Genomic DNA, 13,616 nt, shown 5'->3' with positions numbered 1-13,616 from the left:
AAACTCATGATACAAAACGCCTTTCAGCCGGCAGCTCTTAGGGAACAACATGTCAGCATTCTGGTATCGACAGTCCGTGGAGACGCGTAGTACTTTGTAAGTTAGTTCCACCATGGGGTTTTGCCTCGCAGAAATGTTAGATGTTTCATCATCAGATGTAGAAAATTTCGGTTTTTCCTACATTCCTTTCTAGTATTTTGACACTTTTTTCGCCTAACCTACATAATTTTACATCTAGTTTTGTTAAGGCTATCTCAAACATGGAAAATATAAGTGAATACCAAAAAGTTGTTATGCCTCGGGTGCCTTCGATAAATCGGGGGCTACTTTGGACATTTTGAAACAATAATTATAACGTAAATTACTATAAAATTGCCATTATCACAATTCGGGTGTCTTGTTGATTGTTGGAAGGAATCTTTCTGTTTCAAATTTGGTATTCGTTTGATTTTTTCAGAAAATCAAAAATTCAAGGTGATCCCTGGAGTAAACAGAAGCCCCGCACGACGGTACTACTTTGGCTACTTTGAATATTTATAAAAAATTTAAACTATAAAAATACCAAATTTGAAACAGAGATTTGCTATCAACTATCAACAAGAAACCCGTATGGCGATAATAACAATTTGATACTTTTTTTTGTCTTTATTTAAGAGACTTGCAGCCCGAGGCTGGCTCGTCTCTAGCAATTTGATACTAATTTACGTTATAATTCTTGTTTCAAAATGTCCAAAGTAGCTCCCGATTTGTCAAAAGAAGCCCCGCACGACGGTACAGTACATTTTGAACAATTTTCAAACTTCCTTAAATACAACAGCAGTAATCTTTGGCATAGAGTTAAGCAAATCTTCGATATGATTCAATCCGTTTCGCATACTGCTCATTACCTCACTCAGTATAGCCTTTTGGCTGTATTGACGTTTTCCGAATAACCTTTTTGCTTTCACGAGCACCTTTTTTAATCTATCACCTTTTCTTGAGAATGCAGTCCTACCACTGTAAAAGGAAATAATTCATAATAACGTTTCGACTCTACAATTTTAAAATATGTTGACTTTTCCTATCCGTAGAGAACTATGTCCCTAAGTTCATCCACATTATATGACATCGAAAGGCTAAAACCTTGAGAGGAAAATTCACTTAAGTGCTGCTGATGCCGATGACGGCCACTATACTAAATCTCAGCAACAGCTTTTCGCGTCTTCCCTGCGTCCGTCAGTGCAGTGGGTTGCCTTCTTCTGGGTTATTTTCTGCTCTATTGCATTCACCAGAGCTGCATTCACCAGATCTGGTTGAAACTAAGGAGCACGAGAAAACAGCTTGATAAAATCCAACAAAGTTAGAACAGGAGCACAACACTGATAGGCAAATCAAAACAAACTGAAAGTAAACGATTGTGCATCAATGGCATGAATCAGCATGACCAATTGACGCAAGAAAACGACAGAAAATACGCTACTGCTCTGTTTAATACTCGCTGATCTGTGAAAGCTTGGCACAACTAATGTTTCAAAATCAAGGATCAGCCATATTCCTCGGCAAAGATGCTTACATGTTTTGCGACGACTAAAACAAAAACTCCCCCTAAAAAAACAGAAATTTTCTTTTAAAAAATTGGAAATAGCCAATAAGAAATCAAGGTATTACAAAATTCCACAAATAATGCAAAATTCCCCTACAAAAATAAAAAATGTCCACAAACCAAAAAAAAATATTTTTGGGAAAAAACAATTTGTGGAAGATTTTGTAATTGTTTATTGCTAATATTGAGTTATTGATGGAATTTTTGTATTTTTTTCCGTGAAACATTTTGATTTTATTTGGAAAATGATTCTTCTATAATTGCAATTTTTGTTTGTGCAAATTTTGGTTTGTTTTGTGGAAGATTCTTAATATTTTATGGAAATTTTGCATTATTTGTGGATATTTTATATTTAGGGGAATGTGGTCGTTTGTCGGCACCCTTTGGTTTTCGGTTCATAACTTTCGTCCAATTGCACAATTTGGTGATATTTGCATACCAATGGAAGCATATAGGCATAAGCTAATAACTAGTGAAGAGATTTGTTTTATTTCATCTACTGAAAAATTTTATAACCAATTTTTTAAGGGTCAATTTTATGCCGATTCGATAAAGGTGGTTGGTCAAAATGAACAACTTGGCTTGATTTAAAGTATGAAATTAAACAATAAATTGATGGTTGCCCTTGATAATCACCTAGGTGCCGACAACCGAAATAAGTAACCCTTTACGATGACATTCAATATTGAATCACAAAATAGAGTAAATTTGCTTTAATGATTAATTATTTTAGAGCGTCTTAGGGGAAATGCTACAAGGTTAAAAGACTATTATTCTTCCATTTACTTCCACTATTAATAGTGGAAGTAAATGTAAGAATAATAGTTTTTTAAATTTGCTTTGTAAATACGTAATGCGCTCACCATTTCGATAGTTTTACTTCGGTTTACTGAGCTAAGCAAATCACCAAAAAAAAATTTTGAACTGGGTTTTCTTCTATCTTCCTCCTTTTTATCTTTTTTTCTCGTTTTTCTCCTTTCTTCCTCATGTTCTTTTCCTCTTTTCTCTACTTATTTTCCTTCTTTCTACCCCTATTTCCGCTTTCCTCCTCCTTCTTTCGTCTCCCTTATTTATTCTCACTTATTCCTTCTTCCTTTATTAATTATATTTTCTTTTTCTTCTTTCGTCTTTCTTCTGCCTTCAGCCTTCTTAATTCCTTTAAATCACTCTGCGTGTTCATTTAGTACTACTAGGGGAAGTGTACCGATTTTGGCCACATTAGTGCCTAATTTGGCCAACCCTGAAAATGCATATTTCCCAAAAAAAAAATATCGATCAGTTTCAACAGCGAAGAATGATAAAGGATATATCTTCTGTTGGAGCTAATCAAACCCTCGAAAATTGCTCTACTTTTGGAGTTATGAAGAAAACTGGCCAAATTAGGAACATTGCCAAAACTGGTACGGTTACCCTACTCGTTTCCTGGAAAAGCTCTCCCGCTTTAAACAAAAATACTCATACTCCCTATAATCGTCTCCTTAAATAGAGAACATGTGTCCCAAATTTCTTTTAGTAGTTCAAAACTCAAGAGGTTCCACGACACCTGTCTTTCTTTCTGATCATCTGTAATCGTTAAATCAGCCTAATCAGGATAAAGAACATGTACACCAAAATTCATTGAAATCGGTCCAGAAATTCAGAAACTAATGACTCTAACAATCCCACCCATCATAATAGAGAATGTATGTGAATCAAATTTGTTTGGAATATGACCAGGAGCTCAAAAGTTACACTGAATTGTCCGTTTTCTCAACAGCGCCCCTCCCTTAAGCCCCCTTTCCCTCATTACCCACTCATGTAATTGTCTCCTCATAATGAATATCTGTTCAAATTTTGGTTGAAATCGGTCCAGGGAGTAAAAAGTTACACTGAATTGTTCGTTTTCTGAAATAAAAACTCTTGCCAGCCATAGATAGAGATTATGTGTACCAAATTTGGTGGAAATCGGTCGATTTAATAACATGCATTATATATGCATAGATATAGATTTCCTATTATTTTATGGAAAATTTCTAATTCCTTATAAAAATTTAATGTTGCTGCCGTTTTGCGTCAGGAGCCCAACTCTATCAGTTCATGCGGAATGGAATACCTAGTCTAATTGGAACATATTGATTAGTAAGAGGACGGGACTTCAACATATTGAAACTAAACGGGTCGATCAAGGAAACGACGAAGTAGCGGTACCCAGGTAGTCAACAAGCATTTAAATCGCACTATATGCGCCTTTACGGCAACTCATTAAATGTATATAAGCCCTACAGTCACCATAAAAGCTATTTAAATGCAGGTTTGTAACCGTTCGGCAGATTTCTCGGGGATACTTGTTACTCCTTTCCCAACTAAAAACGCCTTAAGCTCGCTCAACCCACGAAAGAGGAAATTGGGCAGTATCGAACCTTTTCTTGATTATTAAACTGAAAACGAAACGGCGAAACGGTAAACGCAATAGGGGTGGAGTTTCCCAGCACCGTGAAACGTAACAAAACTAAAACACTAAGCCAAAATTATCAAAAAAGTTTACAATTTGTATTTATTTCGCTCATTCGGTTTGGACCGTAATTTAAGTTTAAAGTTTAAGGTAATCAATGGGCCTATGTGAAAAAAAAATACACTGCGAAAAAAATTGTTCAAACATTGAAAATAAACCTTAAAAATCGACTTTCTCAAAAACAAATTTTTAAATTTTCAGTTCAATCAAAGTTAATTGCCTATTTCCGGGGATTAAACCACCAGACTTGGACGTTAATTTACAATGTTATGAAAACTCATATGTGAATGTGTACGTTATGTGGAAGATATTGATTTGGAAAATGTATTGGAAGTAACCACTTTCCCTTCGATGGGACTCGAACACTTGACCCTGCAGTACGCTAGACTGGTGCCTTAACCAACTAAGCTACGAAGGACCGCCGTCGGCCTTCGCAACCTAGCGGCTACTGAACGAGCTCGAGATTCCCAAATTGGACGCATAGTCAAATCACTCGAAATCTATTTCTCAAGCCAACACTTCCATATTTGGATCATTCGCAGCACGAATATTTATACTAACTGTTCGGGAAAAGGAGGTCGTCGTTAGTAATCGACACTTCCGTTGAAATGTAACTCGTTCGCCTTAAAAAAAAAAACGTTAGGAATATCTGAACGTAAAATAGAACAGATGCATGTGTCGTTGAAAAACTTTACTCTTCTATCTTCCAATGTGAGATAGTTGAAAAAAAGCTAAAGACATACATTTTAGTTTCTTGGAAGACAATGATAAATCTAACTGAAACTTTGGGATAGAAACCGCCCCCATTCTCTTCTCCAAGAGCAGTTCACCATTCCCTCCTGTATAACGTAGTTTGCCGTATGAGTTCCCTGCATCTGCTATGTATCTCCATAATAAAGCTCGTCATGCTTCTATACTTCAAAAACTTGTCATTTGCCCACAAAGAAAGATTCAAGTGGCTTCGACTAGGACATTAGACAGCTGGTGCCTGTGAGTGCTCGTTCCATCCATGTTGAATGAAGGTAATTTGGAAACCAACTTCAAATTGAACCTCTGACACTGTGTTTATCTTTATGGTTTGCTCAGTCAGCCAACTGGGCTCCGACTCTAAATTTATTGCTATGCAAATACGTATCTGCTCTACATATAAAGCTCGTGCTGATGCAAATCCGATTCAAGTGCTGTTGTGGTTTGCCCGAGCTTTGACGCAGCATTATAATAACTAACAATAAGTATGCAGCGAAGTTGATTGCACTTTGTAAGTATGCAGAGGCAGGACTTCATACAAGGGGTAAGACCAAGCCGTGTGGCTTAGCTGCCGTAAGCCACAACAGGAAAAGGAAAAAGCTTACAATTGGCAAGTTTGCACGTGTTTCTGCGACAAAAATCAACAAGCGTCGTCATCGTCTTCGTCGGTTTGCTTTTTACCACACGGTCGTTGCGTTGTAAATCTCTTAATTTTTGAAATCATATAGTTTGAAATTAATTCCACGAAGCCACGAACTTCATGTGCCAACATATGCTTCTGGTGGTTTCGAGCTTCTGTGGTTGCCACCGCGCGCTGCTTGCTCTTACAGAAGGAGTGGCTTGGTAATGAGTTGAGTAAAGTTTTCAATTTTTCCAACTGCCACCGTTTTCGGTGAAGCTGTGAATGTACTTCGTTCGTTCGGATGGCAAGGTTACGGGATGGCGAGTTTTCCGAACAACTTTTTTAATTTTGCAACTTCGAAATGTGTGTGAATAATTCATTGTTGGTTGGGTAAAAGCTGGATGAGTGAAACTGGATAATAAAGTAATATACTTGGCAATGGGATGCAGTACACACACCCGGTGGGAGAAGCAACCAACAAGCGCAATAATAGTTATCATTTGCATTCGTTTTCATTATTGGCATGGTGGAAACCGCACTCTACTTGTTTTATTTGATGTACAGTGATATGATTGCTATATTCATTTCTTCTTCATATCTCTTATTTCATCCCCACCGGAACATTGCCGTCTCGCCATTGAGATTTCCACAGCCAAGTTAGCATTTATGCAATCGTATATCATGAGGCTAACATGATATTGATTGTAAGCCCTGGGAAGATGAATGAATTCTTAACCCGAAACATTCGTTGACTGGATCTGCTACCATGGTCTTGCTTTGAAGCTGCGCCTCTTACCGCTGGTCTCAGGAAGGCTCCACTTCTGTATTTGCAAAACAAATAATCAACATAAACGAACCTTTGAAATGAAATATGAAGATAGCAACGAAGCATTGATTCGATTACGCACCACTTAATACCAAATAACAAGTTCATTATGTTGTTCAATTTGTTTACTAAATTTTATTAAATTATATTTATTTAAACTATTTTTCAACACAGTTATATTACGGCGGCATCATATGTGCAACAAGAAACAAGTAAAACATTGCATTTTCAGAACCAACATTTATTTTGGGTCAGAATTCAACAATTTTTCGAATAAAGTCCCACGTAAACAAAACAGTTGGTTGTCCAAATGTGTGTTGTGCTATCGTCGTTTTAGATTCCATTTCGTTATGATCCGACTAATTTTCTTTCAAATGAAAAATATGCCAGATTTACGGTATATGTTTTAAACGTGATTCAAATCCCTGAAAGTGATGGAATTTTCATTAGTCTTTAATCGTGTGAATTTTGATGTTATTGACCAGTTCTCCATGAGTCAAGTATGCAGGCCAAGAACCAAAGAGTCTCCGGCGAAAGAAGGGGCATCGTGGCACACGCTAGGCACACCATGGCGGCTCTCCGCATGGTTTATATACACTTGAAAAAAAGTGGAAATGATACGACGTTCATGAACGCTGATCATAACGACGAGGAACATTCGTGAGGTGTCGAAGACTAAAACGGTAATTTGGATCTGATGACAATTTAGCGCTGTTCACAGGAAATTTAATTCACGCCATTTTTGTGGGACCTGAGTTTTCAACTGCTTTGTATACAGGGTCCGGCAATTAAACTGCTACAAAAGTGAGAAAAAATAATATAAAACAAAATACGTATTGGAAACTAGTTCTACAAAACATCTTCGTACCGTGGGCATGTCATTATTTTGATACGACAGGAGAAGATAACGGCTCAAAAAGTGAAGGAAACCCAACAAAGGGTTTTTCAGGGTTCTTTACGAGCTCACAGCCTGGACCTGAACCCTATGAATGTCAATGTCTACAGTATGGTGGAGGCCACGTTTATGGTTCATGGGTTATGTGCAAGTCCTGAAGCGACATCTGATGGCAGCTGTTAAAATACCACAAGAACATCTGCGGGTCTCGTACGATGCGTTCCTCGATCGTCTGCGACGAGGGGTTAGACTCCAAGACGAAAAAAAAGAACTTGACCCGTGAGCTTTCAAAAATTGTTATGTTTTGTTGAGGAATTGAATGAAATCCTAATGAAATATTTTTATTTTGACCAATTTATCTGTTTACTCTAATGTAGCACTTCAATTGCCGAACACTAAAGGATACCTTTTGGGTTGGAATAAATTCCTATAAATGTCAGACGTGCATCATGTAGATCATGTGTTTGAAATTTAAATAATTCGGAATGGATTACAAGATCCGCTCCGTCAACAATAAGCAGGAACCTATATTCCCCAGATATCGCTGCGAAGGAGCTTCCGGAGGAATTCCTGAAGGAACTTCCGGAGGAATTTCTGGAAGAACTTCCGGAGGAATTTCTGGAGGAACTTCCGGAGGAATTCCTGGAGGAACTTCCGGAGGAATTCCTGGAAGAACTTCCGGAGGAATTCCTGGAAGAACTTCAGGAATTCCTGAAGGAACTTCCGGAGGAATTCCTGGAGGAACTTCCGGAGGAATTCTCGGAGGAACTTCCGGAGGAATTCCTGGAAGAACTTCCGGAGGAATTCCTGGAGGAACTTCCGCAGGAATTCCTGGAGGAACTTCCGCAGGAATTCCTGGAGGAACTTCCGGAGGAATTCCTGGAGGAACTTCCGGAGGAATTCCTGGAGGAACTTCCGGAGGGAATCCCTGGGGGACTTCCGGAGGAATTCCTGGAGGAACTTCCGGAGGAATTCCTGGAGGAACTTCCGGAGGAATTCCTGGAGGAACTTCCGGAGGAATTCCTGGAGGAACTTCCGGAGGAATTCCTGGAGGAACTTCCGGAGGAATTCCTGGAGGAACTTCCGGAGGAATTCCTGGAGGAGCTTCCGAGGAATTCCTGGAGGAACTTCCGGAGGAATTCCTGGAGGAACTTCCGGAGGAATTCCTGGAGGAACTTCCGGAGGAATTCCTGGAGGAACTTCCAGAGGAATTCCTGGAGGAACTTCGGAGGAATTCCTGGAAGAACTTCCGGAGGAATCCCTGGAAGAACTTCCGGAGGAATTCCTGGAAGAACTTCCGCAGGAATTCCTGGAGGAACTTCCGGAGGAATTCCTGGAGGAACTTCCGGAGGAATTCCCGGAGGAACTTCCGGAGGAATTCCTGGAGGAACTTCCGAAGGAATTCCTGGAGGAACTTCCGGAGGAATTCCTGGAGGAACTTCCGGAGGAATTCCTGGAGGAACTTCCGGAGGAATTCCTGGAGGAACTTCCGGAGGAATTCCTGGAGGAACTTCCGGAGGAATTCCTGGAGGAACTTCCGGAGGAATTCCTGGAGGAACTTCCGGAGGAATTCCTGAGGAACTTCCGGAGGAATTCCTGGAGGAACTTCCGGAGGAATTCCTGGAGGAACTTCCGGAGGAATTCCTGGAGGAACTTTCGGAGGAATTCCTGGAGGAACTTCCGGAGGAATTCCTGGAGGAACTTCCGGAGGAATTCCTGGAGGAACTTCCGGAGGAATTCCTGGAGGAACTTCCGGAGGAATTCCTGGAGGAACTTCCGGAGGAATTCCTGGAGGAACTTCGGAGGATTTCCTGGAGGAACTTCCGGAAGATTTCCTGGAGGAACTTCCGAGGAATTCCTGAAGGAACTTCCGCACTAATTTCTGAAGGAACCTCCGGAGGAATTCCTGGAGGAACTTCCGGAGGAATTCCTGGATGAACTTCCGGAGGAATTCCTGGAGGAACTTCCGGAGGAATTCCTGGAGGAACTTCCGGAGGAATTCCTGGAGGAACTTCGGAGGAATTCCTGGAGGAACTTCCGGAGGAATTCCTGGAGGAACTTCCGGAGGAATTCCTGGAAGAACTTCCGGAGGAATTTCTGGAGAAACTTCCGTTGGAATTCCTGGAGGAACCTCCGGAGGAATTCCTGGGGAACTTCCGGAGGAATTCCTGGGGAACTTCCGGAGGAATTCCTGGGGAACTTCCGGAGGAATTCCTGGGGAACTTCCGGAGGAATTCCTGGGGAACTTCCGGAGGAATTCCTGGAGGAACTTCCGGAGGAATTCCTGGGGGAACTTCCGGAGGAATTCCTGGAGGAACTTCCGAAGGAACTCCTGGAGGAACTTCCGAAGGAACTCCTGGAGGAACTTCTGGAGGAACTTCCGGAGGAATTCCTGAAGGAACTTCCGGAGGAATTCCTGGAAGAACTTCCGGATGAATTCCTGGAAAAACATCCGAATAAATTCCTGGAGAAATTTCTGAAAAAATTCCTGAAAGAACTTCCGAAGAAATTCCTGGAGGAATTTCCGGAGGAATTCCTGGAGGAACTTCCGGAGGAATTCCTGGGGGAACTTCCGGAGGAATTCCTGGGGGAACTTCCGGAGGAATTCCTGGGGGAACTTCCGGAGGAATTCCTGGGGGAACTTCCGGAGGAATTCCTGGGGGAACTTCCGGAGGAATTCCTGGGGAACTTCCGGAGGAATTCCTGAGGGAACTTCAGGAGGAATTCCTGGGAACTTCCGAGGAATTCCTGGGGAACTTTCGGAGGAATTCCTGGGGGAACTTCCGGAGGAATTCCTGGGGGAACTTCCGGAGGAATTCCTGGGGGAACTTCCGGAGGAATTCCTGGGGAACATTCGGAGGAATTCCTGGGGAACATTCGGAGGAGTTCCTGGGAAACTTCCGGAGGAATTCCTGGAAGAACTTCCGGAGGAATTCCTGGAGGAACTTCCGGAGGAATTCCTGGAGGAACTTCCGGAGGAATTCCTGGAGGAACTTCCGGAGGAATTCCTGGAGGAACTTCCGGAGGAATTCCTGGAGGAACTTCCGGAGGAATTCCTGGAGGAACTTCCGGCGGGATTCCTGGAGGAACTTCCGGCGGGATTCCTGGAAGAGTTTCTGGAGAAATTTTTGGAGGAACTTCCGGAGGAATTCCTGAAGGAACTTCCGAAATAATCAAAGGTGGAACATCCAGAGGAATTCCTGGAGGAACTTCTGGAAGAACTCCTGGAGGAACTTCCAGAGGAATTCCTTGAGGAACCTCAGGAGAAATTCCTGGAAAATTCCTGGTGGACCTTCTGGAAAATTTTCTGACGAAGCTAATCTTATTGCCTTGTTGATCTTTTTCTGTATATCTTTGATATGAAAATGTGGGTGATGGATCCATAATCCCTACCTCGGTTAAAGGTGCAAACGATAGTGCATCGGTCAACAATACATGGATAGATCTTAGTTCTGTTCACTGTCAAAGTAAGTTAAAATGATGTTTTTGTGTAACATTATTATTTTGAGGCATGTTTAGGTTTGAGCAACCCCTTTCGCTAAAAATGCAACATTTTGGAGCGAATGAACCATCAACCGAAAACGTCAACGCCCATATTTTATACATAGGCGAGATGTACCAGTTGTGGCTATAGCACCAGTTGTCGCACTAGTGCTTTATTTGCCAAATGGCCAATCAAATCACCGCAAACCAAGTTCATATTGATAATGCATATTCATATGGTACGATAACACCTTTGATCTCCTTCAAAACAAGCAAAGCATAACTGTTAAAATTAATTTTGATTAATTTTTGACGTCCTTTGCACCAGTTGTCGCAATCCCATAAGAAAACAATGGGATTTGCCAAATAAGGAACCAAACTTAAGAATAGTGCCACAACTGGTGCATGCGTTACATTATGGATTAATCAATTTTGAGGATTATAACAAATTTTATTGAAATTCTTTCTTCCAGTTTACGTAGTGTATGTCAAACAAGCCCAAAATAGTCAAAAAAGCATTTTCTATTCTTTTTGCCTTTCTCGTACAACAAAGTTTTAGGATTGCTCCAAAAAAGAACTTTTGATAGAAGGCCCGGAGACCCATAGTGTTATATACCGATCGACTCAGTTCGACGAACCGAGGTAATGTCTGTATGTGTGTGTTTGTAAGTGTGTGTCTACAAATTTTGTAGACACACTTTTCTGAACCTAGCATTATCCGATTTGCTCGCAACAAGTTGTATTCGACGGGAAATGCGGTCCCATTGTTTGCTATTGAAAATTTGCTTTATCGGACATTGTATTTCGGAATTTTTTGAAAATCTTTTTTTTTTCTTAAAAAAAAATAAAATATTTGAGTGAAAACTGGAGTGAAGATGATTTATTGAATTTTAAAAATTGTAAAGAAAATCATCAAAATCATTGACAGGTCTTTTAGAATTATCTGCTGGCTATCCGAATTTCCTGCGCTTGTTAGCTAGGACAAACTTTCGCTGTAAGAATTTAAAAAGTGTTAACCCAGTTAGGAGCATATCGTCCTTTGGCTACACTTCTAGAATAAGCTTTCCATTTTTCCTCCATTCTCATTGCAGCTGGAAGACCTTTCTATCGAAAATGACACAGATAAGCTCCTTTTGCGGCTGACTGTCATTCGTCATTTCCAACCATTGTAGCAAATAGCATCATCGTGAGGCGAATTTCCTGGATCAAATGGCCCCTGATGAAACATCCGTTTGGTGCACAATAACCAACGGTGCCATAAAATTCGGTGGGTGTACTGAGTGAGCAGTCAGTAAAGCTTCTTACAAGTCAGCATTTTATGAAGCTGATCATCATCGTCGTCGTCATCAGTACCAACGTCATAGTCTCGTTCCAAAGTGGAGAAGTTTAACATTTACAGTATATGTACCTACTGCTAGTTTATGCGACACTGAGCTGCATTCCTACGGCCCTTACGCTCGGTCTTATAGTTGTACGAGTTGCACAAGACTCTAAGCGGAAGTTGTGTAAGGATTGAACACACACACACATGTACAAGCTCTATCAGGACGCATCCGTACCGAAGGAAATATGATTTACAACAAATTCCAATTTCGTGCAGAGAGTTGTTCGGGCGTCTGCCAAGAGTGCTTACAATGTAATTGAAATGGATCATGAAAAGTCAGAGACGATTCCCATCCCACATATGTCACCCACATTGCATCACGCTTTCCAGAATCTCAAGACATGCCGTCAACTTCAATGCTCTTGTCTTTATTAACTTGTCCCACTCTTTATTTCTTCCTCGAACCCCGCAGCTGGTGATTGTGGCCGTTTGGATCACATCGGCCGTCTACTCGGTGCCAAAGTTCGTCTTCGTCCGGACGATTACGAACAATCTCGGCGACGACCAGCTGGAAACCATCTGCATCATCAATCGAAAGGCGTACAACTCGGAGCTTTTCGATATTATCAACTTTGCCTTACTCTATCTGCTGCCGCTGCTGGTCATGACCGTAAGTACAAATTATCACGCGGAGCACTGTGGTTTCTGGGGTCCTGATGTGTGATGCAAAACATTTCACTGCTAAATCCTTCGCCTCTTTTTATGGAAGAAATAAATTAATTAATTAATAAAATTAAAAAATATTAAAATAAAATAATTTTCCAGATTGAATTTGAGTTTGAGGTCATTTAATCTTACAACAAAAACTTGTGAAATTGTAGAATTTGACCATCAGGGAGCTGTTTAAAATTGGCAACAAAGTGTTTTGGTACAAAATTCAGCTGACTTACAACATTCCATTTTGTACAATAGTATACCAGTTTTTAACTAGAGAAACATTTCCAACCACGTAATCAAGCCTCACGAAACACAGAACACCGATCTCATATTATTTTCTCTATACCCAACGCCACACAGGTCCTGTACAGCCGGATAGCGATAGCACTTTGGAAAAGCTCTCGGGGGCTGGAGCGACACATCGCCCTCCAGAACACCACCTCGTCCAGCTATTCGAATAATTTCAATCGAAAGCCGAGCAGCACCAAGTACGAGAAAAGGGCCGTCGGTGTTACCGAAAGTCAGGTGAGTCCGAAACAGACCGATGAGCTTCCAAATCCATTTCGACATGGCATTTGTTCTATCGGTTGCAAACTGTCGGTTCCGAAAATTGACGGCGGAAGATCCACCGCGATTATAGTTCTGTGTTGAAGAGATGATGTTACTACAATCGTGTCTTTTTGTCCGTCTTGTTCAATTCAATTGCAGGTTTCGGTGGAGTCAGACAAGGTGGTGGTGACGACGTGGCGGTCGCAGAATAGCTTCCACCAGCGGCACGGCACCCAACTGACGCAGGTGTCACATTCGTCTAACAACGTGCTGCGGGCGAGGAGAGGCGTCATTCGGATGCTGATGGTTGTGGTGCTGACGTTTGCCTTGTGCAACCTGCCGTTCCATGCGAGGAAGATGTGGCAATACTGGTGAGTGTG

General features: G+C 41.2%; 1 protein-coding gene across 4 annotated transcripts in view; it reads left to right on the top strand.

Annotated features, from left to right (window-relative positions):
* LOC134212898 (trissin receptor) overlaps positions 1-13,616 on the top strand; it is a 529,260-nt gene that overhangs the window by 247,922 nt on the left and 267,722 nt on the right. For all 4 annotated transcript variants that reach the window (XR_009979373.1, XM_062691200.1, XM_062691202.1 and 1 more), the window contains 3 exons: positions 12,443-12,640; positions 13,048-13,212; positions 13,396-13,607. Coding sequence is in view for 3 of the 4 variants with exons in the window: in XM_062691200.1 (XP_062547184.1) it covers positions 12,443-12,640; positions 13,048-13,212; positions 13,396-13,607 (575 nt within the window). In the remaining variant the exon portion in view is untranslated. The remainder of the gene's footprint in view (positions 1-12,442; positions 12,641-13,047; positions 13,213-13,395; positions 13,608-13,616) is intronic.

The sequence above is a fragment of the Armigeres subalbatus genome, chromosome 2 (genome assembly GCF_024139115.2).
Source record: "Armigeres subalbatus isolate Guangzhou_Male chromosome 2, GZ_Asu_2, whole genome shotgun sequence".
Taxonomy (NCBI): domain Eukaryota; kingdom Metazoa; phylum Arthropoda; class Insecta; order Diptera; family Culicidae; genus Armigeres; species Armigeres subalbatus.
Note: the sequence above shows the minus strand (reverse complement) of the source record. Positions and strands in the feature narration are given on the sequence as shown.